Source organism: Macroventuria anomochaeta, assembly GCF_010093625.1.
Source record: "Macroventuria anomochaeta strain CBS 525.71 unplaced genomic scaffold BU25scaffold_7, whole genome shotgun sequence".
In the NCBI taxonomy this organism is placed as follows: Eukaryota; Fungi; Ascomycota; class Dothideomycetes; order Pleosporales; family Didymellaceae; genus Macroventuria; species Macroventuria anomochaeta.
In genome coordinates this window covers 465,477-491,768 of record NW_022985368.1, presented here as the reverse complement: position 1 = coordinate 491,768, position 26,292 = coordinate 465,477, and the positions used below count along the sequence as shown (strand labels likewise).

The 26,292-nt window shown below is 53.5% G+C and overlaps 12 protein-coding genes across 12 annotated transcripts; 3 read left to right on the top strand and 9 right to left on the bottom strand.

Moving 5' to 3' along the window:
- Positions 1 to 333: 333 nt before the first annotated feature.
- BU25DRAFT_408348 (uncharacterized protein) lies at positions 334 to 1,492 on the top strand (the record flags this gene model as incomplete). The annotated part of the gene is made up of 1 exon (XM_033705794.1): positions 334 to 1,492. The coding sequence occupies exon 1, from the start codon at positions 441 to 443 to the stop codon at positions 1,488 to 1,490; it is 1,050 nt and encodes a 349-aa protein (XP_033564592.1). The 5' UTR covers positions 334 to 440.
- BU25DRAFT_362587 (uncharacterized protein) lies at positions 1,493 to 2,661 on the bottom strand. Its single transcript, XM_033703745.1, has 2 exons — positions 1,897 to 2,661; positions 1,493 to 1,843 (listed from the first exon to the last, which is right to left on the bottom strand). The coding sequence occupies exons 1-2, from the start codon at positions 2,199 to 2,201 to the stop codon at positions 1,603 to 1,605; spliced, it is 546 nt and encodes a 181-aa protein (XP_033564591.1). The 5' UTR covers positions 2,202 to 2,661; the 3' UTR covers positions 1,493 to 1,602.
- A 691-nt stretch (positions 2,662 to 3,352) lies between these two features.
- On the bottom strand, positions 3,353 to 4,094 carry BU25DRAFT_408347 (uncharacterized protein). Its single transcript, XM_033705793.1, has one exon. It carries the CDS (start codon positions 3,658 to 3,660, stop codon positions 3,385 to 3,387), a length of 276 nt encoding a protein of 91 aa, XP_033564590.1. The 5' UTR covers positions 3,661 to 4,094; the 3' UTR covers positions 3,353 to 3,384.
- Positions 3,673 to 4,577, bottom strand: BU25DRAFT_257373 (uncharacterized protein). The gene has a single exon (XM_033701679.1). The coding sequence runs from the start codon at positions 4,331 to 4,333 to the stop codon at positions 3,806 to 3,808; it is 528 nt and encodes a 175-aa protein (XP_033564589.1). The 5' UTR covers positions 4,334 to 4,577; the 3' UTR covers positions 3,673 to 3,805.
- An 804-nt stretch (positions 4,578 to 5,381) lies between these two features.
- Positions 5,382 to 8,090, bottom strand: BU25DRAFT_429426 (uncharacterized protein; the record flags this gene model as incomplete). Its single annotated transcript, XM_033708549.1, has 5 exons — positions 5,382 to 5,426; positions 6,022 to 6,849; positions 6,901 to 7,158; positions 7,214 to 7,660; positions 7,707 to 8,090. The coding sequence occupies 5 exons, from the start codon at positions 8,088 to 8,090 to the stop codon at positions 5,382 to 5,384; spliced, it is 1,962 nt and encodes a 653-aa protein (XP_033564588.1).
- Positions 8,091 to 9,402: 1,312 nt separating this feature from the next.
- BU25DRAFT_362582 (acyl-CoA dehydrogenase NM domain-like protein) lies at positions 9,403 to 11,016 on the bottom strand (the record flags this gene model as incomplete). The annotated part of the gene is made up of 4 exons (XM_033703744.1): positions 10,864 to 11,016; positions 10,564 to 10,812; positions 10,298 to 10,510; positions 9,403 to 10,242 (listed from the first exon to the last, which is right to left on the bottom strand). The coding sequence occupies exons 1-4, from the start codon at positions 10,981 to 10,983 to the stop codon at positions 9,403 to 9,405; spliced, it is 1,422 nt and encodes a 473-aa protein (XP_033564587.1). The 5' UTR covers positions 10,984 to 11,016.
- A 412-nt stretch (positions 11,017 to 11,428) lies between these two features.
- On the bottom strand, positions 11,429 to 14,857 carry BU25DRAFT_408344 (uncharacterized protein). Its single transcript, XM_033705792.1, has one exon. It carries the CDS (start codon positions 14,650 to 14,652, stop codon positions 11,605 to 11,607), a length of 3,048 nt encoding a protein of 1,015 aa, XP_033564586.1. The 5' UTR covers positions 14,653 to 14,857; the 3' UTR covers positions 11,429 to 11,604.
- Positions 14,858 to 15,635: 778 nt separating this feature from the next.
- BU25DRAFT_257304 (Pkinase-domain-containing protein) lies at positions 15,636 to 17,489 on the bottom strand. Its single transcript, XM_033701678.1, has 2 exons — positions 15,992 to 17,489; positions 15,636 to 15,943 (listed from the first exon to the last, which is right to left on the bottom strand). Exons 1-2 carry the CDS (start codon positions 17,336 to 17,338, stop codon positions 15,812 to 15,814), a joined length of 1,479 nt encoding a protein of 492 aa, XP_033564585.1. The 5' UTR covers positions 17,339 to 17,489; the 3' UTR covers positions 15,636 to 15,811.
- A 2,454-nt stretch (positions 17,490 to 19,943) lies between these two features.
- On the top strand, positions 19,944 to 20,261 carry BU25DRAFT_456132 (uncharacterized protein; the record flags this gene model as incomplete). Its single annotated transcript, XM_033709994.1, has 1 exon — positions 19,944 to 20,261. One exon carries the CDS (start codon positions 19,944 to 19,946, stop codon positions 20,259 to 20,261), a length of 318 nt encoding a protein of 105 aa, XP_033564584.1.
- Positions 20,262 to 20,336: 75 nt separating this feature from the next.
- Positions 20,337 to 21,234, top strand: BU25DRAFT_456131 (uncharacterized protein; the record flags this gene model as incomplete). Its single annotated transcript, XM_033709993.1, has 3 exons — positions 20,337 to 20,373; positions 20,426 to 20,640; positions 20,704 to 21,234. The coding sequence occupies 3 exons, from the start codon at positions 20,337 to 20,339 to the stop codon at positions 21,232 to 21,234; spliced, it is 783 nt and encodes a 260-aa protein (XP_033564583.1).
- A 370-nt stretch (positions 21,235 to 21,604) lies between these two features.
- On the bottom strand, positions 21,605 to 22,125 carry BU25DRAFT_408342 (uncharacterized protein). Its single transcript, XM_033705791.1, has one exon. The coding sequence runs from the start codon at positions 22,104 to 22,106 to the stop codon at positions 21,756 to 21,758; it is 351 nt and encodes a 116-aa protein (XP_033564582.1). The 5' UTR covers positions 22,107 to 22,125; the 3' UTR covers positions 21,605 to 21,755.
- A 1,121-nt stretch (positions 22,126 to 23,246) lies between these two features.
- On the bottom strand, positions 23,247 to 25,512 carry BU25DRAFT_387565 (uncharacterized protein). The gene is made up of 4 exons (XM_033704440.1): positions 24,854 to 25,512; positions 24,751 to 24,801; positions 23,460 to 24,700; positions 23,247 to 23,405 (listed from the first exon to the last, which is right to left on the bottom strand). The coding sequence occupies exons 1-4, from the start codon at positions 25,231 to 25,233 to the stop codon at positions 23,320 to 23,322; spliced, it is 1,758 nt and encodes a 585-aa protein (XP_033564581.1). The 5' UTR covers positions 25,234 to 25,512; the 3' UTR covers positions 23,247 to 23,319.
- Positions 25,513 to 26,292: the final 780 nt, after the last annotated feature.

Sequence of the window (26,292 nt, the reverse complement as noted above, 5' to 3'; positions counted from 1 at the left end):
GATACATGGTAGATACTCAGCGGTACCGATTTAAACGAGTTTACAGTTTCCATCCCAGCGGCGATGAGAAATATACAAGTTTTTGACGGTATGGAAGCTAAGAAGGGCCTTGAGGCCGAGCCGTGCATTGATCTGGGATTTTTGCGATCCGTAGCTGGGTATCTTATGCATCTATCAAGTGCTTATCTTCGGAGGCTGCCTTTGCAATTTGCTTCAGCCGTGTTATGGATAAGGGACGCACGTGGACTCGTGACGCGTTCGTGTTCGCGGCGCGCCTATGACGCTCTTTCCATCACCAACTCTTACACTCTACCATCATCGCATTCAACAGGCCATCTTCTGAGCGCGACAGACTACCCACGAGAAGATTCTTAATCCCGCTAATCATTTGCAATTGGCCTCCACTCCAGTAGCAGTCCTTAAGCCTTCAACCTTCGAACATGGGAACTCCAGCGATGGCACTCGCCATTCCCCGGACAAACCGTGAAACACGGTCTTCGACTCAATCCCAGACTTCGAGATCACGTTGCGCTGAGCAAGCAAGATTCAAATATGCAGGAACCACATGCACCGGGAGAATCGAGAAGCATCGAACAAAACTTACCGACAAATCAAAGAAAGCGGCCAAATCTAAGTCAAGCCCGAAATCTTCAAAATTAGAACCCAGAGCAAAACCGAAACGCTCCAACGAGGACGAACAAGAACATGCAGAGCCTGATTCATCGATTTTTACGCCGGAAAATGTAACAGTCTTCACTGTTGACTCCTCACTCGTTAAGAAGCCCATTATCTGCCACCAATACGCTCCCTCCACCCCGCCACCATCTTCGTCAACCGTTGGTCCACTACCATTCATATTCACTCACGGCGCAGGCGGCACCCTCTCCGCCCCCGCAGTCGTGCACTTTTGCACCGGCTTCTCCTCCACCTCTGCCTCCCCCCTCCTCGCCTTCCAAGGCTCCATGAACCTCGGCGCGCGCGTGAAAGGATTTAATGCGTGTCGTGCACACCTTGAGTCGCACAACGGACCACCAGGTGATGCAGCAAAGCCATTGGTGTTTGGAGGGAGGAGTATGGGTGCGCGCGCCGCTGTTACGGCTGCTACGGAGCTTTATGACGAGGTGCAGGGGAAGCAAGGAGAGGATGGAGCGAGTGTGGGGGCAAGGTTAGTGTCTGTGAGCTATCCGTTGCAAGGACCGAATGGTGTCAGGGATCAGATATTGTTGGATTTGCCGAGGGGGGTGGAGGTGTTGTTTATTGTGGGGGATAGGGATGCGATGTGTCCGCTTGAGCTGTTAGAGGAGGTTAGGGGGAAGATGAAAGCCAAGACCAGAGTAGTGGTGGTGAGGGGCGCAGATCATGGGATGAATGTGAAGCCTGCCCATAAGACGAAGGAGCTGGCTGAGGAGACGGGGAGGGTGGCGGCCAAGTGGTTGTGTGGGGAGGTAGGGAACGAGGGCGTGACGTTATACGTGGGCGAAGGAGAGTAGATGGAATTGGAGATGAGAGTAGATGCATTATATCCGTTCCGTAACGCCTATCCTGGTATCGTCTCGCTAATACACGTGGGTCGAGTGCTTCATGTCTGACTGACTGCTTCTCTCAGTCCTCCCTCGCAATAACGACGCCCTCATCCCACTCTGCCTCTTCATCAATGACGCCGCCGAATTCACTCGACATGGACAGCTCATCGTTGGCGCTCAAAACACCCTGGATGTCGGCTGAGGCGATCTCCTCGTATGCCGTCGTGATGCCTGTAATGCGGCACAGACGCGCAACAGACGCCATCATCACCAAGCCTAGCATAGCGAATGGTCCAACGGCAATGAGCTGAGAGAACTGGCTTCGGGATGTGAGCCTTTCATCGAAGATCTACAAGTGGGGGTAGATGCTTACCAGTACCACACATGCACGCACTTCTCGTCCCAATACCTCAATCGCGCTTCGATCTTCGCCGGTCGCTCGGACTTCTTGCCAGTCTCCATCTCTGAAAGAAGTAGGGCAAATTGCTTTCGAAAAGCATGCAGGCTCTTCCACCAGTGGCTGCGGCGATGCTGGTTGCGGTTGCGAGCGAAAAGCTTATCCAAGAGCTCGTAGATGTCGATTAGCATGGCTTTGTCATGCTGGGAGGCGTTGAGGAGGGTGCTGGCGGAAATTGGTATAGCCATCTTTGTGATGTGGGAAGAGATGATGAGGGCCATTGCAAGGTTTGTAGGCGCCAGGGAGATTTATGAACTTCAGATGAGCGGTAGTGAGGTGCTGAAGGTACCCAGGCTTGCTGGCGAGTCGCGCGATGCGAGCTTGCGAATTACTGAGCACTGTAGGCTGCCGAGCGCGGAAACGGAACTTGTGCCTATGCGTAGGTTTGGAGGTAGTCAGGTATGTAAAGCGGTCGGAACGATGCAACTTGCCGTCACAGCGGTGGTCTTCCTGATTGTATTGATAATGTTGCGGGGAAGAAAAGTAGTTGCATGTTCTGGCTGGTAGTCAAGAAGAGGAAGAGTCCGAGCGGCGAAAGTGCAATGAAAGTGAAGAAAGAAAACGCGTTTGACGCGTGCGTGAACCAAGAACTCGATTGCGTACTCGAGCACCCTGTACAGTGCACGAGAGATATGCTCAGGCAGACGACTATCCCCTGCACGTGATACAGACGAACCTGATCCCGCGGCAGTCTGCAGTGGGTGGACCACGGATGGCAAAGGATGACTTTATAATATTGAGAAATCCCGGGTCAAAATCTGCAAGCGGTGAAGACTTTGCTAGTACAGGGTCATTCGCGACGCCTTGCAAACCTCGCGATACCCAGCGAGTCAGCAATCGTGATGTCTTAGCTGTGCTCTGATGTGAGATGCAAGCAGTGTGTAGCACAAATCTGGGGATGGTGGGTATACAGCAAGGTCTCCCAAAGTAGTCGAGATGCGGAGAGGGGGCGCGTGATTGCTGTCTTGTACGACACTCGCCTCAGCGGTAGACCTGAACCGTAGATCTGGGTATGTTGCTATCCAGACCCGGAGAATGCAATGGAAGTGATTCTGACATGAGGGTAGTACAGGCGTGGTGGCTCAACGCGAGCTAAGTCGGGATGATTGCGGAGACTGCACTAAGGTTTACTGTGAAAGTTGCCAAGATGCTTGTAGACGACGTGTACATCCTCTTGAGTTCACTCTGCCTGCATGCTGACCCCGAGGGGCTCCGAGAGAAGGGCGCTCTGGTTCGAGAGTCTGTCCGGATGCCCGTATCAGACTGGTCAAGGTCTTGAGGCTTGCAGCCTTGCATTTGGTGGCCCGTTCCGCAGCTTCCCCGGTGCGCCCAAGCTATGCGCGTGGGGTAGCTCCTTCCACCACTGCACACTCCCTCCTCCCCGCCATCGAACCCAGCTTTTTCTCATGCAGGCCCACCGAAGAGGACGCCAGTCTTGGAAAATGTGATGAGTCTCATGGGGATGACGATCGAACCGCCAGTGCCCTCGAAGCCGATGCTTCTAACCTCGATCCCTCTCCCACCCCCACACCACCATCGCGACGAGCAACATGCTCTTAACAAGACAATCAGGCCATAGACAGCTTGCGGCCGGCACCCTGCTCTGGAGCTGGGATACTCCCCTAGTCTAGCAGCGGATGAGCATACAGCGACAGGGGACGCGCCGACACGCATACCCATTGACAACCAACAACTTCCCCGGCTGGCACACACGGCGAACGGCATACCTGGTGAACAGATGAGATTTCGCATTGTACATCGTCCTTTACCATGCTAGGAGGTGTCAAGAGGGAATGAGGTGGAGTCGAGCTCATGTTTGCACCACCTACAGCATGCTTTTTGCACAACAACAGCCTGTTCCATCTTTTTGCCAGTCAACTTCAGCAGACGTCAGCGATAGTGTGCATGACCTGCGGGCGAGGGAATCGAAAGAGCTGAGAAGATATCGACGGCGGCCCCGAACATGGGACGGTACCTCCTCCTGTTGCACAGCAGGGCTTAGGTATGCACGAACGCGGAGTACAGCGCATTCGAACCCCACCCATCGATATCGCGGAACATAGGCAGAACTGGCGACTACAATGCGAAAACCGTAGTCAATGTCACTCTCCACTGCACCTCTGAAGGCTACAAGGCTGTAAGCCGTCTCGTTCAAAGAGGTTTCGCATGACCATGGCCAGATTCCACGAGCAGCGGGATGTCGCACGCTGTGCCATAGCGCACCCGAACAAATATAACGATGCCTCAGAGCTATCGTGTACATGCATACTGCATCTTGGTGGCTACAACAGCAGCTCGAAGCCACCGTGCGCATGCATGCAAACGCCTGATGCCGACATTCTTCTCTGCTCATTCCGATATGATGACTTCCTCAGGGCGCCTTCCAGGAAACGGAAGTTTACCGATGGTCGCCTGAAGGTATCCTGGTTGGGCCTAGGGTCGATCGCGGAACTCGGGAGGATGCTTGTAGTCGGCAAAGGGGAGCTGGCCAGCGCCGCTGGACTCGGTTTCCAGGAATCGTCGGCATCGTCTTGATTTCTGTGCAGGTTGTCAGTTGAATTCATCAAGACGAATGAGGAGGGCATGATCAAACCCTATCCCTTTGAGCAGATACCGTAACGACGAGGCTCGCCGACGGCACACTCTGGAGGCCTTCAGAAATCTACGAGCTCCCAGGGGGCCATCAGAGACGACCCTGTAGCCAGCCAGAGTAGCAATGAGGAGGTCCACAGTTTTAACGGTCAAGTGCGGGGATCTCCAGACGCCGTTCCCCATGCACAAACATCATCGCAAACCAGGATCAGAGGACCACCACCTGCACATCCCTGCCCACCTCTACCCTCACCGATACTGGACTAGAGGCCGGACGGTAAGGTAGGCGCGAGCCCAAGCAAGCAAGACGGCGTTGACCGTCCATTCCGCCTGGCACTCGATAAGGAAGCATCTGAGTGCAACCCAGTGCTCCCAGAATTGCTCCTGGGCTCTCTCGTCTGCTGGCTCGCGCCTCCACATGTACCACATCTCGATGTGGGTTGCGCGGATGTGACCATAGAGGTCCCGGATGTTGCTCTCCGTCTTGCGCATCATCCAGGCAGCCAGGATCGGCATGAGGGCGTCTAGGAAAGGCATCTTGTGTGAGAGGTGTGGAAAGAAGAAGATCCTATGCTTCGGAAGCTGTTCAAGAGCGGTTTTCGATGTGGTGTTGGTGTTGTGAGGAGGCTGTCAAGGTCAAGCTCGCGAGCTGCTACTACACCAAGCACATCGCAGACTGCTACAACCGCGTCCGTGCACTCACCTCCGCGCTCCGTCTTCACTGCATTGTAGCCCTCAGCATGCTGTGAGGCGAGCGAGACCAGGAGAGATGCATCTGCTTTGGCGGCTACACCTGCAGGCTTTGACTCTCAGGACATGTAGCTGGAGCAAACAATATCTTGCGGAGTCGGTCGCTGCAAATGCTCCGCCAAGTCTCATGCTGGCTACAAGATGATAGCAACAAGCACGTGAGCACGTAAACAATGGACTTCTGATAGGGGGCGTATTATCATAGTCGCTAAATGTTTGCTCGGCAAGATGTGCTCTTTATCTGCTTGTGTGCTGCAGCCAACAATATCGCGCCTCCGCATATTGAAAAATGCAAGTGAGCACGCATGCACGACCAGTGATCGCTCCTAGAAGTGATCGAGTTCAGAGGTACGGTCACTGAGGTAGAGAGCACAAGTCACAATGCACACAAGGAGAGGTGATGAGGTTAAGCAAAGCTTTTGTTCTATGGAAACAAAGTCTGAACTACATGATCTGGCACAGAGATTGTATCCACACCTATCATCACACCGAAATCCAGCTCGGATCCGAAGTCGAACCAAAAAGCCAACAACACTGATGTTGTACCGTTATCTATACCTGAAGAAGTCCTATCGAAGCATCCTGATCTGACAACCATGTGGAAACAGATCGAAACATTGAAGGGCACAGAGGAGGCCTGTCGCAAGGAGGCTCCTAGGCAAAGATGCCGCTAGTCTGCTCGCAGCGGTCAGAGCGAACGTATGAAGGGCTGCCGTTGACGCGAGGGCGGCGGGTGGGCGTGGTGACGGAGGTGCCGACGTGGTCGCGCTTGTAGGGAGTGTTGACGACTGGGGCGCCGATGACACCAGGGTGGTTGACAGCGACCGAGTTGGGAGAAGCCTGGTGTTCAGCAAAGTACTGGGCGATGTGGGTCATGGGGATGTAATTGAAGGGGATGTATCCAACTTGACCCTGACCGTGGTTGTAGGAGTACCAGACCTCAACGTCGCGCTTCTGCATGTCGGTAAGGCCTTGAAGCGGGACAGGGGCAGCGCGCTGGCGAGCGAAGTTCATGGCAGCCTGCATCATGTCGCGAGGAGTGCCGCGATCGTAGGCGCTGGCACGGTTGCGGTGCTCAGTGACGGCGGAGAATCCATGAGGAGGGTAGAGACCAACGCTGCGGGCGCTGTCCATCGAACGCTGAAGCTTAGACAGGTTGTCAGGACGAGGGAAGGGCTGCTCGGTGCCAGTGGAGCGAAGCTTGTCGGAGACGTCGGCGTCGAGGTAGGTCAGGAAGAGGCGAGGACGGCAGAATGGAGTCTCTTGCATGACGGAAGAGTTGCGGAACTTCTGCACCAAGGCCTCACGACCCTGAATCGTGGCGTATGAGATCTCGGCAGCCTTGGACGAGCGGTAGGCAGTCCAGCAGCGACGCTCGATGCGGTCGATGAGGGCGATCATGCCACCGACGTCGGCGAAGTTGATGAAGGCATAGCCCACGTTGCAGCCAGACTTGAAGTCAATGCGGAGGTAGAGGAAGTCGTAGGTGCCGAAGCAGACCTCATCTAGGATGGTCTTGAGTGACATCTGAGGAGATGGTCAGTAAGGTGCTGTAGAGACATGGAAAAGACGTCTTACCCAGTCCATCTTGTTGGGGATGTTGCGCAGCATGATGGTAGTGCGGACATCGCTGCCGTCTAGAATGCGCTCACGGCGGACACGGTTGTGCTGGTCAGCTGGGTGACGCTGGTATGGGCCGTTGAGGGGGCCAGCAGCAGGGCGGTAACCGACAAAACGACCCTGGTCGTCGATGCGAGGCTTCGTGCGGTGGGGAGAGTTCATGGCTCGCTCGCCAGACCAAGGCGCAGGCTCGGTAATAGCCCAACGGAAGGTCTTCTGTCGAGATGTCAGTACACAAGCATCGATGTCGACTGAGAGAAGGAAGACTTACCGCGTCATTGATACCCCAGACCGAGTCAAGAGTCAAGCTCTGGACAGTGCGAGTGGCTGCATCGACTGAGTGGAACTCGACACGAAAGACGAGAGTCATCTTGGTGTCGTGGGTCTCGATGTGGACGCAGTTGCGGACGGTACCGAAGACGCCAGCGGTGAGCTCGATGGCCTCAGTGACTTCGGCAAGGTCGGCATCGGTGAACTCGAAGACGGCATGCTCAGGGTAAGGCTGAATGACGACCGGTACCTTGATCGAGCCTTCGAACTCGTTGAGCTGAGCTGTGTCCTGCGACTTGGCAAGAGCGAACTCGTAGCCGGTGATCCAGTCGACCACGAAGCCATGTTGAGTGAGGATGTCCTTGGCTTCAGCAGCTTCGCGGAGGTCGTCGTAACGAAGGTGAACGCCACGAGTGTAGACAGGCACGCAGCTTGAGAAGCACTGATACTGGGTCAAGGTCAGTAAGTATCAACTTGACTTGAGTGTGACTTACCAGCTTCATCTGATGCTGAACGCTGAAGAGCTCATGCTCAGAGTCGACGCCGGCATTGGTGCCGTCTGGAAGCTGAGCAATGAATTGAAAGCGCGAGATGAATGACTTGTCATCCTCGGAGAGCTCGTTGGCGAAGAGACCCTGGTAGTAAGGAGCGGGAAACGGAAGGACGCCCTTGTATTTGGGAGAGGCAGCACCTGTGCTGTGAAGGGAGGGTTTGCCGTTGTCGGTGACGGTGACCTGGCTGAGGTTGTTGCGGTGATGCAAGCCAGCAGAGCGAGTGTAGCGGGCGAGCTCAGGTGAGTACAAGGTAGGGTCGGTGCCAGCATAGGGGCTGGAAGAAGGGCCAACGCCGGTGGAAGACTGGGGTGAGTGGTGAGACATGACGAACGAATGCTGAACAAGTGAAGTACTGATGTACAGGAAACGATGGATACGATGAATGGGTAGTGACCAAAGAGGTGATGGTCAAGGTCAAGGTTGTCAGAAAGAAGAAGACTGAATGACCAAAGCGTCGTGTGGGTAATTGAAAAAGAAGGAAAGGGCGACGAAGGTGAGGTTTATGAACATCGTGCTCTTGGCGCCCACGAGGCGCTATACCTCGCCGGAGCACGCAGACGGCGGTTCTGCCAGATGTCTGTGCCCTCATCGCTCGAAGATGGAAGGCGCTCATCGTGAGGTCCTTGGACGGCTGTTTTGGGTGCGTCGAGGGAACAGGACCTCACCCACAGGCCTTGAGGACGCAAGACCGGCGACAACAACAACAACGAGATCTGCACCAATCGATAGCCCTCGTCGAGCTCTACAACCTCCAGATCCTACAGTCGTCAATTGACAAAGTGGGCGAGCGTGCACTCAAGTTGCAAGGCTGCTTGAGAGCTTGGTGTTCCTCAACACCACAATAGTCGGACAAGTGGGGCCACGATAGCTCGGCGATCCAGCCCCCGACACCGCCTGCAAGAAGAGGCAGGAGCAGCACCGAGGGTGGCGCTCAGCAAGGTGCTGCGAGAAGCAGACACATTCATCGTGAACTTGCACCAGCAGAACTCGTAGCTGTGTGCCTCCAGCGAACTCACAAGGCTGCTAGGAAGGGGGTGCATCGTTACTTGCATGTGTTGGAGTTGTGGGCTTCGGTAGACGCACGCCCTGAAGCCCTGCTTTAGTTGAGGCTGTAGTTTTCACGGAGTGATGAGGCCAGGTCAAGCGGCGACGTAGTCCCAAGACTCAGGAGTTTGGTCCATGGTGTGTCTCGACGCAGGTTAAACCAGCTTACCTCACAACAAGAGCACACGGACAGAACATAGCTCGGGAGCATTCGTGCTGTAGTCATTCCAGGGTTAGGGTATGTATCTCATGGCATAGGTAGCGAATTGCAGTAAGGCTGTGGGAATTGCAACCAAAATACACGATTTCCAAACTGCCAATCACCCTCCTCTGCTCTACGCTGAAAACTTAGACAATGTAAACTATGAGGTTTAGCACGAAGCCGAACCCTCGAATGTATATTCCTTAGTGAAGCAGCACGATTGCTTATAGGGGTTCGAAACCAGAAGTATCAGGCAAGTGCACTCATGAACATGCATTAGCGAGCAGTAGGGTCAATAGACTGGACACTTTAGATGATTCCAACTTGTATGGCTCCTAGCCTAATGAGCAAAACTTTGATAGTCAACAATCTATGTAGCAAAACAACGCTCTACAGTTTGCTAGACTCCGCACTCGTCCTGTTCAAGTACAGCGGATCCCTGGGCTCAATCCCATACTTCCTACACAACTCCTCGCCCTTCTTCTGCTGCGCCTCAATCCTCTGCTTATGTGCGGGACCCCGCTTGTTCTCATTTCTACCCAGCTGCAACAGATGCACCTCATCGGGCCCATCCACAATCCTCATCGTCCTACCACTGGCATACATATTCGCCAACGGGGTGTCCTGGCTGACACCAGCACCTCCATAAGCCTGGATGGCCCAGTCGATGACCTTGAGGTTGACTTCGGGAACGAGGACCTTGACTTCGGCGATTTCCTTGAGCGCGCTTTTGGCGTTGGATTCGTCAATTTTGATGGCTGCGTTGAGGACGGAGAGGCGCGCGGCGTCGATTTCAATGCGTGCGCGTGCGACACGTTCGAGCATAATACCGTGCTTGTGCAGCATCTCGCCGAAGGGCTTCTTGCGCGGGTCGTTAAGACGGGCTAGCATCCATTCGAGGGCCTTCTCGGCGGAGCCGATGCTGCGCATGGCGTGGTGGATGCGGCCGGGTCCGAGACGGCCTTGGATGATTTCGAAGCCCTTGCCCTCACTGAGAACCATATTAGAGGCGGGGACGCGCACGTTGGTGAATGTAACGTGGCCATGGCCATGGGGCGCGTCGTCGAAGCCCATGACTGAGAGCATGCGGTGGATGGTGATGCCGGGGGTGTCGCTGGAAACGAGGATGACGGACTGTTGCTTGTACTTGTCGGGGTTGTTGGGGCTGGTCTTGCCCAAGACGATGAAGATCTTGCAGCGAGGGTCACCAATACCTGAAGACCACCATTTCTGGAACAATTGTCAGCGAAGCCTGGATGATAGGGTGTGCTTTGTGGCAACTTACCTGGCCGTTCAGGACGTAGTGGTCGCCATCGCGCTTGATGGTCATTTCGATGTTCGTAGCGTCACTCGAGGCAACTTGAGGCTCTGTCATCAAGAATGCAGATCGAATCTTCCCGTCCAGCAGAGGGTCAAGCCACTTCCTCTTCTGTGCCTCGTCGCCGTACTTGGCAAGCACCTCCATGTTACCGGTATCTGGGGCAGCGCAGTTGACAGCCTAAACGCAGTCAGCACCAAATCCATCTTCACAGCGGCTGTGGACTTCGTTACCTCAGAAGCTATCCTGCTCTTGCCCAGGTATTCAGCCATAAGACCGTACTCCAGATTGCTGAATCCAGCACCCTCCTTGAAATGTGCCTTAGGAAGGAACATGTTCCACAGCCCAAGCTCTTGTGCCCTCTTCTTCATGTCCTCGATAATCTGTGGATGTGCCGAGAAGCGCTCTTGGGTTGTCTCGCCAAGCTGGCGGAGGTATACCTGGTCAGCAGGAATGCATTCTTCTTCGACGAACTTCTCAACCTAATAATGTGTAAGCAATTGTTGACTGTCTTTTGAGAACAGTGAACATACAAGATCGAGTGTCTTCGCCGCCCTCTCGCTAAGGAAGGGTCGTGCAATAGTAGGAACGCGCTGCGAAGCCGGGATGTGGCCGCTGGGGGCGTTGGTCAGGAGGTTGTAAGGGACAGACATCTTGGCTCACTTTTTTTCAATTGTGATGAAGAGTAGTGAGACTAGAATCTGGAGAACTGAAAAGAGTCCGAGGAGTCTGGGGTGATTGAAGAGATGGGGCGACTCGCAACACGCTGTCGGTTGAGATGTCCCCGCAGATCGAGCTTCCCGAACGCTGGTGAACCGAGGTCCCGCGGCGAAAGCTCTCCCCACAATTCTTGGCTATGGGGTGATTAGCTGAGACGCGTCGTACGTTGATAACGATATCCGCACAGACGCCTAGAGATCCGAAACCTGTAGAACGAGGCACGATGCGTTGCATCTCAACACATCAGAATTGCAGTGCGAGCGGTCCACGATTGCAGTGTAGAACTATTGATACTTTGTTGTAAGGCTTTCACAGTTCTTGCACGTTGCAGAACACCATGATTCGTGACAAGATCATCGTACAAGCATTGAAGAATGCGTTGATTCAATATTAACATGACGTCTTCCTCAGCCAAACAATAAAGGGGTATGTAAAAGTCAACAAAACAATAGCCTGCCTCAAACGCCAGTTCATTCCTCAATGCATCATAGACTAACCGAACGCCACGCTGGAGTACACAGTAGCCCCAGGAAGAGCCGCATACCCAATAATCATCAACTGCTGATGAACAGGTCATTGCCGCTATCGGTCGGCGAGTTGTCATCCGCAGCGCCATCGTAGCTGCTCTGCGCCCTTCTCAATGGCGACCTTGCCTTGCCCTTGACACGCACCTCCTTGGGTGGTGCAGCTTCTTGTTCTTCCGCCTTCAACTGATCGATAGCACGGTTGACCTCTTCCCATGACGGTCTGCTGTCTCGTGTACCGTTGGGTGTCGCCGGACCGGATTGTGTTGCTAACACCTGTATGCGCTTGGCTTGGTCTTCGAGACTGATGTCAGGGACCTTTTTTGATGTCGCGTGTCCGCAATCTGAATCACCGTCCACAACTCCGTTGACATCCGGTGGCGAGGAACCAGATTGTGAGGCATTCGCAGATCTACCAACTGGTGTGTTGGGAGTCGGTGGACTGTACTGGATCTGAACAGGACTTCTTGCATCGTCACTGTCGACATCTGACAAAATGTTACGTCCTTGGCTTTCGTGACCGCTTCTATCACTCAGTCCAGCCGAGGTGTCGCTGCGCCACATGTTCTTGAACGTCCGTCTACGTCTGTCTACGCCAGTTTCTGGTCCTCGTGGTGGTGGAGGAGAATCGAAGAAACTGGAGTATTTAGTTCCCAGTTGCTGTACTATAGGCATGTCTGCAGCGGCTCCCATCGTCCCTGATCTAGCGAAGAGGACTAGACCAAGACACAGAAGTAACAGTGTTGACTGAACGACAGCCATCCTCTTCTGCCAAACGAGCTCGTCGGCCATCAGACTAAGTCTAGCGCCGATTTCTCCCATCTCTGACTTCTGTCGCTCTTTGATGCCTTCAACCTCAATGACGGTGCTTTGCCAAAGCTGTTCGTACAAATTGCGATAGTGCTTGAGCTCTGTAATGACCGTTGTGTTCATGTACTCCAGAAACTTCTCTGTCTTTGCCAGCTGCTTCTTTTCGACTTTGATGAAGGCATCTCTCAGGATGCGTGACTGTTCCTCAATGTATTGCAGTGAAAGCGTGCTGTTAGCCTCGAGGTACTGCAGACGTTTGTGGATTGACTTAAAGAAAGATTCTTGGGTAGATGGCGCAGCAGCATTCGGTTGTGTAGGCGAGGGACGTGACTGTGTTTGGGCTGAAGGATTCGCTGCGGTATTATTGTTGAAAGGCTTCGCAGGCGGATGATTTGCGGGTGAAGGGGCCGCGTCAGATCCAGGCGAGCGAGTCGAGGGATCCTTCCGAATCGCAGGTGCTCCAGAGCTGGTACCGGAACTAATAGGTGCGGTATTTTGAGATGCTGGAGGTGTCTGAGCATGCTGCGAGGCGACGGTGGTGCTGCTAGCCCCTCGATCTTGCACGTTGATATTGCTGTCATTGTCATTGTCTGCATTAGATTTTGTGGACGAAGACGACTTGGTTGATGAGCTGCTGGCGGTGTCATTGCTATCAGATGCACCAGTCGATCGGTTGATCGGCGTCGATTGTGGCGCTCGCCAGGAAGCTGATGGTAGTCCGGACGTCGTGGGCTGCGATACAGTTTGACTAGGGGCCGGCTGAGTGCTAGGAGAGATGGTGGATTGCGATGTGCTTTTAGCAAGAACCGTCGCTTTCGGCACCGTGGGTTCTTCTTTGGCCGGTATAACTGGTACTCGGTCCGCCGGTATTGGGCCACTACCATCAGCGGGCTTAACAACATCCTCCTCCTCTTCAATCGATTCAGCGTCGTCATCGCCGCCTCGAGCTTCTTCTTCCTCCCGTCTAAACTGCTCCATCATGGTAGTGCCATGCACCCGCAACAGACTCAAAGGACAGTAGAACTCATTGCCATAGTGCGTCAAGAACTCAATGCGCAGATAGCGAGCCCAGATCTGTGGTTCTGTGACGAGGAAAGGTTGGATATCGCGGGAGTTGCGAGCTTCGAAGGTGGCTAGCGTGCGCCATCTCTCCATCTTAACGGGGTAGCGGTCTGATACGCTGACGCGAAAATGGCGGAACATGGACGAGAAGAACTCGTAGTTGGCAAGGACGACTGTATCAACCAGAATGTCGTCACAAAGCTCTACAATTAGAAACTTGTTATCGACAGAGCACTCGTTCAGCATGTAGCTGTCCTTGTGTTCTGACAACACAGCTGAGGAGCCCTTTGCCTTCTTGTTCGTCTTAAGAACAGTTGCTGCGCAGTCGAACGAGGCATAGTTGAAGCGCTCCTTACACGTCTTTCCAGCATCTTTGCTGAGCGCCCAGGAGCCTGAGCCAGCTTTGTCTGCCTCCCCAGTAGACTTTGCAGCTTCAGAGCCCGGATCCCTTGAAGCGATACCACTGCCAATGGAGCTTCCCTCAGATGGGTCCCCAAAGCCACTGAAATCGATATCAATCTCTGCCTCCTCGCCTAGAGAGTCCAAGGCATTAACGTTGACCGGGCGCCTTCTAGGCCCCTGGTCGGCAGAAGCAGCTCGACCCTGTCCAACATTCTCAGGCGACTGGCCGGCTTGGGCCAAGTTTCTCTTCTTCCATTCGTCAAATGAGAGAAAGTTGGCGTTGTCGAAAGGCGAGTCCGTCTCCAGCTCAGTATCTGGTTCTGTGCTTGCGGTACCGCTGCCAGCCACACTCTCGACAGAGCCCGTGCCTTCTGCTGAAGAGGCAGACACAGGTGTAGGACTCCCTGTGCTCTCATCTGCCCTACTCTCTGCTCCTTCCTTTGTAGTAGAGGCCGATATTTGCGGCGTCAATGTTGGTTCTGCTGCGGGTACTGTTTCGTCACTGGAGACTGTAGCGACTGGGGCTGACCAACTCGTCTTCAGACATTGCTGAGGTAGCGTGTGCGTAATATAATTTATCGTTCGGTACAAGCATATCGTGTCGGTATCGGCGTAAGAGCGAGAGAGAGGTGTTGGCTGCGAAGGAGCAGTAGAAGCACTATGCTGTGTGACACTCGAAGCTGCAGTAGCGCCCGTGCTGGAGGTCACGTTGTTATTCGTCGCCTGGGCAAGTGCGGTCGTGGGTGTGCTGCAGAGGAGCAGGAATGCCGTCCATTTGCGGAGTGGTGCGCCAATCGTGGGCATTGCTTGATCGCATAGCTTGACCAGACTCGAGTTGCTACGAGTTGGCCGTTCGAGTGTCGATACAGATCATGAGCACTGATACATGCGCGGGGGGCTGGGAGGTTCAGTGCACTGCGAACCGGTGTTCGTGCAAAGACACGTTGCTGAACAGTGGCTCATACACCCGCATCTTTGTTGCGGCGGCTGGTACCAAGCGCTGCTGCCAAGCCATCGTCATACAGCAGGCGCGTCTATGTCAAACAACAGCAGGTGTCAAAAAACAGGGGATGTTGAATTGTTTGTTCGTTCAATCACTGGTTTGTCGCATTATTGTGATTCAAACTGTCAAGTTTCATAGTTGTTCATAGTGCATGAATTCAGCAGAACGTTTCTCATGTTGCGAAGAAAGCCCGATCCTCCGAGTCTGGGCGGCATTCAAAGCAGATTTGCGCTTAAACGTACAGAGGACTATAGAGTATTTTGCTTGTATAAAACCGTTATCTTGAATTTGCCGAAGATCTCCTAGCTGCTTTATAGAAGTTAAGAAACGGCTGTCATCGTGTCCAGCTTGTCCAGGAACATGAGAGCACGTTTAGTAGGAGCAGCAGGAGCAGCGGCAACACACGCCGCACGCTCAATTACATTCATGCTACATCGTAAGAAGGAGACTCGTAGAAGGTTGCTTATCCATGCGCCCAACTCTCTGCAAGCAAGCGAGGAGGCTTTCACGCCTCCCATATCGATATCAAACATCCACTCGCAAACTCCTCTGTCTTCCCATCGTCGTCTCTATCTTGTATGTCGTGCTCGTTTCCCCGAGACGCCATGATCGGGTTGAAGAAAACGCCTTATGAGAGTGCTAAAAATCCCAGTGTCAGAAGTTCCCGCTATGCTGTAGTCGTAATGGGTATGTCTTGCCAGGTATCGTCGAATCGAATAATAACATATCAAGTGAAAAAGTACTGTCAAACATTCGTGCAAATGGCCTCTAGATCAAGTGTTGAAGCGACCCAGGATCAAAGTACGGAGGACTGTGCTCGAAGGTGGATCCTGAGCAAATGGAGTCGCATATCGAATGATCATCCGTTTCCAGCGCCAACGAAAGCCGTAGCCATGGCTGGAGGCAGTCGCACGCCTGCGTGGTCTAAAAGGAATCGAAGCCAGCCTACGAAGTCTTGTTCTAGAAGCCTTCGTTGCCTGCATGGCAGACCTTGATCTCCGAAACCCATTCGGAGGCAAGAACTTGGTGCGCGGTGAGACGTCGTGCAGGGATGGGATCCAGGATCGAGTAGATCACGTTACGGCATTGACGCTGCAAATGATGTTAGTGGGTACATTTCGCGTGGTTGAAGTAACTTACTCTTCGCAGGACCTCGATGGGTCGGTAACCCTCTTCCTCTTTGCGGTCCTCAAGATAGCGATCGAAGAACTCATCCTCGCCCTTTTGGGCGACACGCCAGAGATGGCGACCCGTCCTCATGGCCATGTAGATGATACCGCAAGCCCACACATCGACAGCACGAGGATCGAACTCCTTGTCAACATACTCCTCAGGTGCAATGTAAGGTGCCGAACCGCAAAGGCCAGCGGTCATGTGGGCTTCCTTCTCCCAGGCCATCCTGAAGCACTCGCCATTGCCGAAGTCGGTGATTTTTATGGAACCATGGGTGGTCAGGAGGAGATTCTCAGGCTTTAGATCGCGATGCGCAACACCCATCTCGTGCATGTACTCGACACCGCGCATCAACTGCTTGAAGAAGCAGTCGGCCTCAGCAACCTCGAGCTGGCCAGCGGCCAGTACAAGAGTGTACAGGTCGCCTCCAGAACAGTATTCCATGACCTCACAGTAGACACCCTTCTCGTCCTGGAGGAGGTCGAGGGTGGTGATAACGTTGGGGTGCTGCATCGAAGACGATATACAGAATTCGGAGGTAAGGCGCTTCTGGTATTTCTTCGCAGATTCGTTAGGTCGCTGCTTAAACTCCTTCACAGCGTAGAGCTGCTCGCGCTTCGCGTCCTTGGGATCCTGCTTGTGTGCGACACGAACGATACCGAAAGCTCCTCGCCCAACGACTTCTTGACATTTGCCGTACTTCTGCACCAATGTCTGCGGCAGGTTGTTGGGGGAGTTCTTCGCCTCGGCGAGCTTTTCCTTTTCGTTGCGCATGACGTCGACCCAGTTCGACATCAGACTGAGGGGCTGGTCGGCGGGGTTGTCCTCCTTCTTCTTGCCTAACATCAAATTTTGGAACATGTCGGACAGCTTTTCTTGACGTTTGGCGACCTTCAGGTGGTGCTCGTGGCCGCTCTCCTCGTTGGTCCAGAAGCGCTTGTAGGGTGCGGGCTCTTTGGGAGCTTTCGACACCGAGCCCTGGCGCACAGGTGGCGGGCGGCCGTTCGCAGTGTCGACGCCGTTGGCTACCCTCGCAGCCTTGACGATGTCTCCGTTCGACTGTCTGGATCCAGCCTCCTTGCTAGAGCCAAACATGCTGCTCAGACGCGACGTCATCGTTGGTTTTTTCGGCTTCAGAAGGGCTTCGGCGGCAGCTTGCACTCCATGCGCTCCGGACTGATGAACAACAGGTGGGGACAGAGCAGTCGCATCTGGCATGGAATGCAGTGACGACGCCGTAGAGGCAGTCGCTGAGGGCGAAGCAGCAGGTTTTGAGGTCCCACTGGGTGGGTTACTGCTCGTAGGGGCCGCCATATCCTTGAATTTGCGTGCTGTGCTGGCCGGCGCGGCTAGGAAGGCAAGGTGGGTCGAAAAATGGGTACGGGAAGGGTGATGGTACTTGTTTCAGAGACGCAGGTGTCTCGCGGGCAAGAAGCCCAGGGTGTTATTGTATGGCCTTCAGCACAGCATACGTTCGGCGGCGGTGGGTGGTGGAGATCAGGTTCGGGAGCGTGTGCTGCGCGTGGGTGCTCTTGTATCGCGAAAACACGGTGAAGACTAGGAAGGTGCAGTCGCCAGGGCGAACAGTCAACTTGCAGTGCAGTGGTGGGCGCTGTCTATATGCTGGAGGCGATTACAAACGCGCGCGCAACTCGTGCAGAGGCAGTCACTTGCTCGCGCACTTGATGGGTGGCTGCTGTGGCTGTGGCTGTGTCGGGGGCCGAGGAAGGATCGGCGGATGATGTCGTTGGGTTGGCAGGTGCGCCGGTCAGTAGCAGCGCTCCCGAAGGCTTGCTTGTTGAAGTGGGTTGTTGTCTTGAACAGCAGGTAAAGCTCTCGAGACAACAGGCTGCACGCAGGGTAAATATTTCGCTGAAACCAAACGTGTTTGTGCGGGAGTTTGCACTGCCTCGACTTTCTCGTGGTCGGGAGCTTCGATTCCAGTTAGACTGCGCGATTTTCCATTTCATTCCCCTCATTATTCGACTTGCCGCCGACCGCTCATCTCTGAAAATGGATTATTAAGACACGATGACCCGCGGGAAGCGGCCAAGCACAGTTTGATCTTTAGCCTTGCTCGCACTCGGTCGGTGGATGTCACAGTGGACGTTCAGATGTTTGCTTTACGCAATGCCGCGCAAGACACTCGCACATGTTGCAGTGCTGACATGCTTTTACAAAGGGCTTCAAGGTGACGTCCTGCAAGTGTAGACTTCGAGATCCAGCACCATCAGCCAGCATCAACCCTAGCTTCAATCCCAGTTCCGTACACTCGAAGAATTCTCCATCAATCCGACTCCTCCAGCTGCAGGCACAGCACCAATGTCTGGTGACGCAAGTGAATTTACTTTTTGTGAGGGTAAGCCATAGCCTCTGCAAGACATGTTGTGATCACACGTCCCTACTCATCACGCTGTGTCTTCATCATCAGTGGGGTCTCTATTGCAGGTACCCATACCGGCACGACGCCGGCAAACGTTACGAGCGCGCAGGGAAATTAGGAAGCAACATCACCAACAGCAACCGCGCACCGGTGTCGTCAGCTCGCGCCTTCCATGTGCCCGCGTAGGCTGCCCTCCAGTGGCCTCCACACCTCACACCGCAACTCAAATAATCCCCGAATGCGTACAACCTGCAGCACAGCAATCTAAGGATCAAGTCGGCTACCCATTCACCGTCCACAGCTTGAGTCTGCCACATGGACGCACGCCAAATTTTGCCGTGTACCTTCAACAACTGCAGCAAGCAGATCTTGCGGACCAACGGCTGTATCTGATCGAACGCACACTCTCGCACTGACCTCTCTTGACTTACCACCAGTCTGGGTAGAACCGTTTACCTGGGGCTACAAACTGCAGGGGTTCTCTGTACCGATTTAGCCTTCATTGGCCACTGCATCGAAAGCTACACCAACCTCATAACTTTGTTTACTCTTACACAATACTCGGCACGAAAACTGCTTTGACCTGGTGCCTCACAGTCGAATCTGACGGCTGCACGACAACGTTACATAAAAGGTCGCATTTGCAGTCCTGTTCCTATCTTGCAGGATAACAATCCAAAGTGGAGACGAACAGCAGGTCTTGAGCGATTTTCGACAACCACTCACAACCATCCATTTGCACAACAGGTCGCCTTTCAAGTTACAAGGATCTACGTTGTCTGCAGCTCTGGCTCTGTTGGTAACGAACTGAAGCGGTTGCCTGTCGTTGTTGATTTAAAACACCTGCAAGAACTGGTAAATCCATAACATCAAAAGTACGCTCACTGGCTCGGTTAGGTCCAACATCTCGATGTGACAGCGGGAACGAAAACGAGAACCGAGTAGCCCACCTCTGCTATTCGGACCACGTCCCACATCCCCATATTTAATACCTCACACAGCCCCAGTCGACTCGTGGCTACTTGACTCGGCATCATTGGAGGCCGTTTTAGCTAACAGGAACCTGCAGGTGTCACAAACGTCTGGTCATCCACTGCTTGGAGTCTGTATTGAACATCCCCCTTAGAGGTAGTCAAGGTAGCTACCAGTTCAAGTGTGATCAAAGGTCATTGAGGACTATCTTCCCAGAGTCACTTGCTGTCTCAGCCTGTAAGGCCTTCACATATACATCGTCCTCACTTTTTCGTGCGTATGGTATATACACAATGCTCTACAACACGACAGCAATGTATCTGAGGACCATACCATGGAGTTATTCTCTCCGTGTGTGTGTGACAGCATTTGCATCAGGCTTTGTTCTTCCCACAGCGTGGAGGTAGTCAGTCGTGTTTGCAACATTACGGTCCATGGCTCTTACCACCAGTTGCTTGTCCCGACTGCCGCTGAGCAAAACAACAATGGTCTTAGCGCACAACCCCTCTCTTTCCTCTTGATGCTTCGACGACCTCCAGTCTGCACAACCCCATTCTTAGCAATATGGACCGACTTGCGCCGCCGTTGCATTTCCGCAACTTTATATACAGGTCCGTTCTTCATGCAAATCCCGGCGACGGTGCACGCTCTTGTCCGCGCGCCACTCCAGCCGAGCTCGCTGCTCTTCTGAGCTCTGACGGTTTGGAGCCATCGAAAGACAAGCCTCCGCACTTCTACAGCGCCCAGCTCATTCACTATGGTCTACTGGTCACGTCAGATATTGACCTTGCGAAGCACCGCCTGCGGAATGCTCTGCATCGCTCCGAGCTTGCGGTACCACCAGAGATCCGGGAGATCGAGGACAAGATGAGCGCTCTTTAGGAAGCAGAAAACCTCAAGTATAGGAGAGTTGATGCTGCCAAAGCACAAGAAGATGTTTGGGCCAAACACCTTGCAATGGCCCGCAACCGCAGCCATGGGTTGAACGTCGCTGGTACGTTGTAAGGATACAAGTACAATGACCCTTGAACTAACATGCTCCGCAGCCAATCCGCTAATCTCTGGCATTACTGCAGCCACGACACCACCCAATACCTGGAACACTCTGGGAGAACCGTCAGCAACAAAGCGCAAACGAGCCAGCGATGATACGGACAGCTCCGGCGCAACGCTAATCAAGATAGCCAGGACAACACAAGCTTCAGCACCGCCAGAAGACCAAACACATATCGAAAAGCCAACGTCAAAAGCTGATTCAGTCGTGGAGGCTGAGTTACACCCGCGCAGCAAGCCACTAAATACTTCACCGTACACCGACTAGCAGTCCTTTTCGTCCATGTCGAATCTCAAAAATGACTCCGAACTATTTCCCGGATTGAAATACCCTCTCACTGGCACATACATCAGCTCAAGTTTAGCGCATGACAAAGTAGGAGACTTGTTTGGCTCCTACAAGTTCGACCTCACAGTGACCAACAACCCAACCCGCGGCGCATGGTGGGCAACCTTCCGTCAGTGCAAGCTGCCCAAGCCAGGCCGGCGTGTGTATGCTGATTTCCCATCACCTGTTTCCGATGGCATCATCCATGTGGAGAGGGGTCCTCGGCTAGCCGTTGACTTGGATTCACCCTTTTCTCTGTCCTGGAAGTTGCGGGATCTACGAGACGGTACATTCCACTCTGGTGTGGGCATGATCGTCTTTCGAAAGCGAGGTGATGTGTTCGTACGGCTGTTTGAAGTACCGACGGCCAAGGGGCCAGTGGAGCTTACCGGTATCAGAAAGGGTGGACCAGGCATTCAGGTTGATTTGCAACACATGTGGGATGGATTCGCAGAGAAAGGGCCGCAGTATTGAGACCAATAATATACTATATTCTTCCATACAAGTAAAAGAGCGTTGGCCTCGATTAGGAGAATGGGTGACATGGGAATGGTACACTGTATTCCTCCGCTCCAAACTCAAAATGCACAAAACGCCTTACCGTGCCAGTCCTCGACCCAACTCTACTTCGGGAGGCATTCACTAACTCGAAAATCCGCTGAGCACCCCAACAAAAGAGTTGCAAGCGACGTACAGGACAAAGCATCACCTAGCCCAGAAGCTAGTCACTGAAGAGAGCGACCGATGCAAATTCATTTTGTTCGAATGCAGACAGTAACATATTGTATAACTCCCCACGGCAAAAGACGAACGCCGACGCAAGATGCAGAACAAAACTATCTAAGTCACTTATCTACCCAACTCTACCCTTAAAGGCATTCAGCAGCTCAAGGTCTCGCCTCCCACTTCCACTCGAACAAGACAGTCACGATCAACTTGCAAAGCCCTCCTCGCAACCCCAAAACTCCCGTTCGATACTCTCTGCTTCAGGCATCTCACCCACTCTCCTCTCCCTCACTAACCCGCAACGTCTCTTCATTATCCCAGTCCCACTCCCTACAAATCTCGCTCTCCTCCTCCAACGCAAACATCTCCTGCTGCAACACTTCTGTCGTCTCGCTCTCCCCATCTTGATCGAAATTCTCCGCGCTCTCCTCCAGCGCATACACCTCGCTCATGCACGCCCGCAGAAAAGAACTGTAGAACGCGCCGTCCCTTAATTGTCGCTTTTTACACGCAGTGATGCTGGCGGAAGACGGGTGTGCGTGGAAGTTGCACGAGTCGCGGATTTCTTCTTTGAGTTTGAGCCGGCTCACGCGTTTCAGAGGTGTGGTGGTGAGGAGCATATCGACGAGGAAGTCCTTAGGTAGGTCGTCTAACTTGCTCCTCTTTATCTTCGTCAGGTCGCGGTACACAGCGGCTTCTTTGACGAGGTACTTGCACAGCGGCGCGACGCTCGGGAGGCCGGCATACAATTCCTGATAGGGAGGCCACAGGTCGCGGTGCCCGCGCTTGTCACGGTTGTAGTTCTGCAGCTCGACGAGCAACGTCATGATGTCCGATGAGAGTTGCGGGATGTCGTAGGTGTGGGCGAGCGTGGAGAGGCCAATGAAGGTGCGGAGGTATTGGTGGTTTGTACGGAAGAGAAATTCTTTTGTGTCGAGCCAGGCTGGTGTGCGGCGCGTGTCGAAGAGGGCTTCTGTGCTCATGCCGATGTCATCTTCGGCGTCCAGTGGTGGTGGGGCATGGTCGTCTGCAGGCCCGGCTGCGTCCAGGTCGATGATTTCTTTGCCCTTGTTAAGGGTATGTTTGGGGCGCTTGATGAGCCGTTTGGGTTCTTCTCGTGTTGCTTGGCCGTAGAGCCAGAATTGGAAGAGTTTGGTTGTTGATTCTGAGGCATTTGGAAGGTGGATGGTTAGGGCTTCGTCTTCTGAAAGTAGTCCTTCGCACGCGTTGCGGAAGTAGCGTGAGTGTGCGCAAAGTAGATCTTTGTGTAGCATGAACGACTTCTTGTCCTCCTCCTCGTCGCCTATTGTTATCCCGATGAGGGTCTGATCGATTGCTCTATGCCTTGCGTCAGTAGCATGCTCGGATGAGGTGTGCACGGCTGTGGACCCGATGTGCCGAGCGCGTGTTACGTAGATTGCTCACAGGAAGTTTGGGCGCTTTCGCTTCTGCCCGACGGTTGGCGCTGAGTTCGCATTGCCCATTTTGGAATTGAGATAGATCTTTTTCAGATTGCTCACGATTTCCATTGGTTGTGGTCAAGCGTTGAGGCGTGCGCTTGCTCGAGCGTTTACTGGGGCGGATCTTCAAACAAGGGTCGCCGTTGACCAGGGGAACGCTCTAGCGCGACACGCTAGCGGCGCGTGGTCACACTTTCACTCCACGAGCTCACGAAGTACAGTGAGCAGATCTTGATGATTGAAATAGAAATTCAGCACTCAGGTTTCAAGATGTGAAGTTAAACTTCGTTCCATAGCTACAAAGAGGCGGGTACATATGACACAGATGCCTTGATCTCAATCAAGCGACACAATAAAAACTGTCTCAGCCGTCTTATTCTTGCTGCGACATGTGCGTGGGAAAGTTGTAATCCGTGTAATCGATATGGACGAATGCACGGTCGACATATGGTACACTCTCTAGAAGAACATTAGCAAACATCTTTGACGATGACAGATGGATGGATGACTTACCGAGAACATACTGCAAGCTCTCTCCGAGATCGTGGCTGTCCCTTAGTGCAGTGTGCTCATCGACCACGATGTCGACCTCCACGTTGAGCTTGTCGCCAGCGTGGTAGGCCTGAATACCCTGGATCCTCTTGATTGACTTGGCGAACCGCATCGTCATGTACAGCAAGATGTTCCGCTCATCAGCAGTCGCACTCGCACCAGTCAAGTTGCGAATGTGTTCTGCGGATGTGCGCGACCAATTGATGATCACGTAGGCCGAGAGCAGTATACCACCCAGCGCATCCAGCCACCAGATCTTCGCAAAGTAGCCAACAAGCGGGAAGAAGATAGAGAAGGTGTTGAAGACAACATCGGTAATGGCATCCTGTGCAAGCGCTTGCACAGAAGAATTGCGAATGAGGCGGCACCAAAGCCAACAAAGCCCCTTGATGACGACCGTGGAAGCCATGATAGCGACAGCGGGGATGGTAAGCTGCACGATGGTGTGGTCCGGTCCGGAGAGACGGGAGATACCCTCGATGCCGACCTGGAAGAAAGAGGTAATCATGATAACAGAGAAGACAAGCACGCCGATTGGCTCCAAACGCCGCCTGCCAACTGGGTAGGCATAGCGATCCTGACGTGCGATCATCCAGGACGTGAACCACACGATAGCTGTACTGAGGAAGTCCAATGCCGCATCAACCAAACTGGCTACGACGGAAAGCGAGGATGTCATGACCGCCACTATGATCTTCAAAATCAGCAGTGCGGTGTTGGCTGCCAGGTTGACGTAGAGTGCCAGCTTGACGATAGGGCTGTCCGTGTCTTCGCCCTCCTCGGGCACCCATTCCATCAGCTTCGAGTTCGACGACCCCTCGTCGTCCTCGTCATCTGAAATGGCTTCGTCTCGCAGAATCAGAGGTGTGTTCTCGTCGACCTCAGGGACCTTGTACAGATTCTTCGGGGTTCGTGTGAGCTTGGTCTTTGTACTTCCGTTTGCATTTCCGTTCGTGCCATATTCTGTCAAGCTGTTTGTCGAAGAATGACTATTGCTATGTAACAGACCGTTGCTCGGCGTCGTTGCGGCTGGCGTGTTGACAGCAGACGACTCCTCGCTGATCGTGTAGGGGATATTGACTGCGCCGGACTCAAGGTTGGTATACTCTTGAATCAGGTTATGAGGTAGCGAAGAATCGAGGAGACGATCGATGTACATGTAGTTCTGGATGAGCTGGTTATTGCGCTCGTAGTACTCTCGTCTGAGCTCATGTCAGTTAAGTACACACAGCGTAAGCATTGTTCAACTTACAAAGGCTTTTTCATGCCCTTAAGCTCTTCTTCGCTCTTATAGTACTTCTCCCTGTCCGTAGTCAGACCCTGTCCGCTGCCGTTTTCATGCTCGCTGTACTCACCACTTGTACCTGGGGTTCGAGTTTCCAATCAGTCGCTGACTTCGCATCTGCGGTGTGTTCAGAACCTGCGCGCCAACACTGTGCCTTCTGTCCGAGTCGCTGTCGTAGTTCATCATAGGCCCATGACGGGCGCTTTCCAAATCCTCATCATCCTCGCTGACGCTTCCGCGGCGCTCGCGCTCGGTGCTACGAATTGTCGACGGTCGCCGCTTGAACAGCGAGGGCAAGTGCTGTCCTCGAGTGGAGATTGCGCTTCCTTCGTTCTGAAGGGGCAGGAAGAGCTTGCTGTTGGCAATGCGAGGAAGGCTCGAGGATCGCGGAAGAGATGCCGGAGACGGGGATTTTGGAGGTGGTGTTGTAGCACCTCGGCGGTCCGCCATAATTTGGGTTTTGCTCTACAATTGGAGCTGAGAAAGTGTTGGTGTCTCAAGGGGTACGTGACCAGAGTTTGGTGGGTCAATGCCAGAAAACTGGTTCTTTCTCGCTCTTATCTGGGGAATTAATACTCTGCTTGCGCTTGGCTTTATTCAGCGCGCCCAAGGCTGGAGGCAATTGTCACGAGATGAAGATGAAGGAACGGACGTGTTATAAGACAGTTGCGCCGCGCATATCTGCGAAACACATGGTGGGCAGTGGGGTTGCAGCATGGTGCAGGACGATGCGCAGGTTGGCCAAGAAGAGGGTCCAAGGACGGAGATCGATAGTTCATGATACGGAAAGCGCAGTTTTTTGTGGTCATAGCTTCATCTAGGGAAACAAACCAGCATCCTCTGACAATCGTGGGCTTCAACTTGTCGCATTTGTTTCACAGTGACACTATCAGGCTTGGCATGTTGTAGTCATTTGTTCATTACTTTGGAGTCTACATGGCTTCTTTGCATGTGTTGCTTGCTGCACATACAGAACACGTATTCTGAGTCCTGGTGGTGTTCAGAACTGCATCCGGTGAGGATCCACTCAGCCGGCGTCTTGCACCTGCATGAACATGCGCGGATCATCGCGTAGCGCCATGGCCAAAGCATGCTGTGATATTAGCCGTTCTTCTGTTTTCCATGCGAGAGCTGTGATGTACTGATCACCTCCAGACGGTTGAACTGAATTGACGTCTACGTTCATACAGCACTCTGTGTATCGCCAACACATTTGCTTGACGCGCCTGGCAGTATGACGTGAAGACCCTTCTGATCATGTCCCTTGACGAGTGTTGTTGGTGTAGCTTGAATGCGTCTTGTCGATCACGCTGTCGTCGTTGACTGGCTCGTAGCGTCTTTTACGCAGGCAGCCATCATCGCAGCGAAGATGTGAGGGTTGTTCGAGATGCGCTGGCGACACTGATCTTGGTCGAGTGCCGAGTGCTCATGTAGAAAGCACGCATCTTTCACCAGAGCTCTCCATCTCATCGAAACCCCGGCGTCCACTGTTGAAAGTCTTATGATCTT

Coding starts and splice junctions, on each gene's coding strand:
- BU25DRAFT_362587 (XM_033703745.1), bottom strand. CDS start 2,201: ATGGCCCTCATCATCTCTTCCCACATCACAAAGATGGCTATACCAATT. Junction 1,844..1,896: donor TGCGTGCATGTGTGGTACTG/GTAAGCATCTAC, acceptor CACATCCCGAAG/CCAGTTCTCTCAGCTCATTG.
- BU25DRAFT_408347 (XM_033705793.1), bottom strand. CDS start 3,660: ATGGGTATGCGTGTCGGCGCGTCCCCTGTCGCTGTATGCTCATCCGCT.
- BU25DRAFT_257373 (XM_033701679.1), bottom strand. CDS start 4,333: ATGAGCAGAGAAGAATGTCGGCATCAGGCGTTTGCATGCATGCGCACG.
- BU25DRAFT_408344 (XM_033705792.1), bottom strand. CDS start 14,652: ATGCCCACGATTGGCGCACCACTCCGCAAATGGACGGCATTCCTGCTC.
- BU25DRAFT_257304 (XM_033701678.1), bottom strand. CDS start 17,338: ATGGCGGCCCCTACGAGCAGTAACCCACCCAGTGGGACCTCAAAACCT. Junction 15,944..15,991: donor CCATCGAGGTCCTGCGAAGA/GTAAGTTACTTC, acceptor CATCATTTGCAG/CGTCAATGCCGTAACGTGAT.
- BU25DRAFT_408342 (XM_033705791.1), bottom strand. CDS start 22,106: ATGCTCCTCACCACCACACCTCTGAAACGCGTGAGCCGGCTCAAACTC.
- BU25DRAFT_387565 (XM_033704440.1), bottom strand. CDS start 25,233: ATGGCGGACCGCCGAGGTGCTACAACACCACCTCCAAAATCCCCGTCT. Junction 24,802..24,853: donor TCGAACCCCAGGTACAAGTG/GTGAGTACAGCG, acceptor GACTACGGACAG/GGAGAAGTACTATAAGAGCG. Junction 24,701..24,750: donor AAGGGCATGAAAAAGCCTTT/GTAAGTTGAACA, acceptor ACATGAGCTCAG/ACGAGAGTACTACGAGCGCA.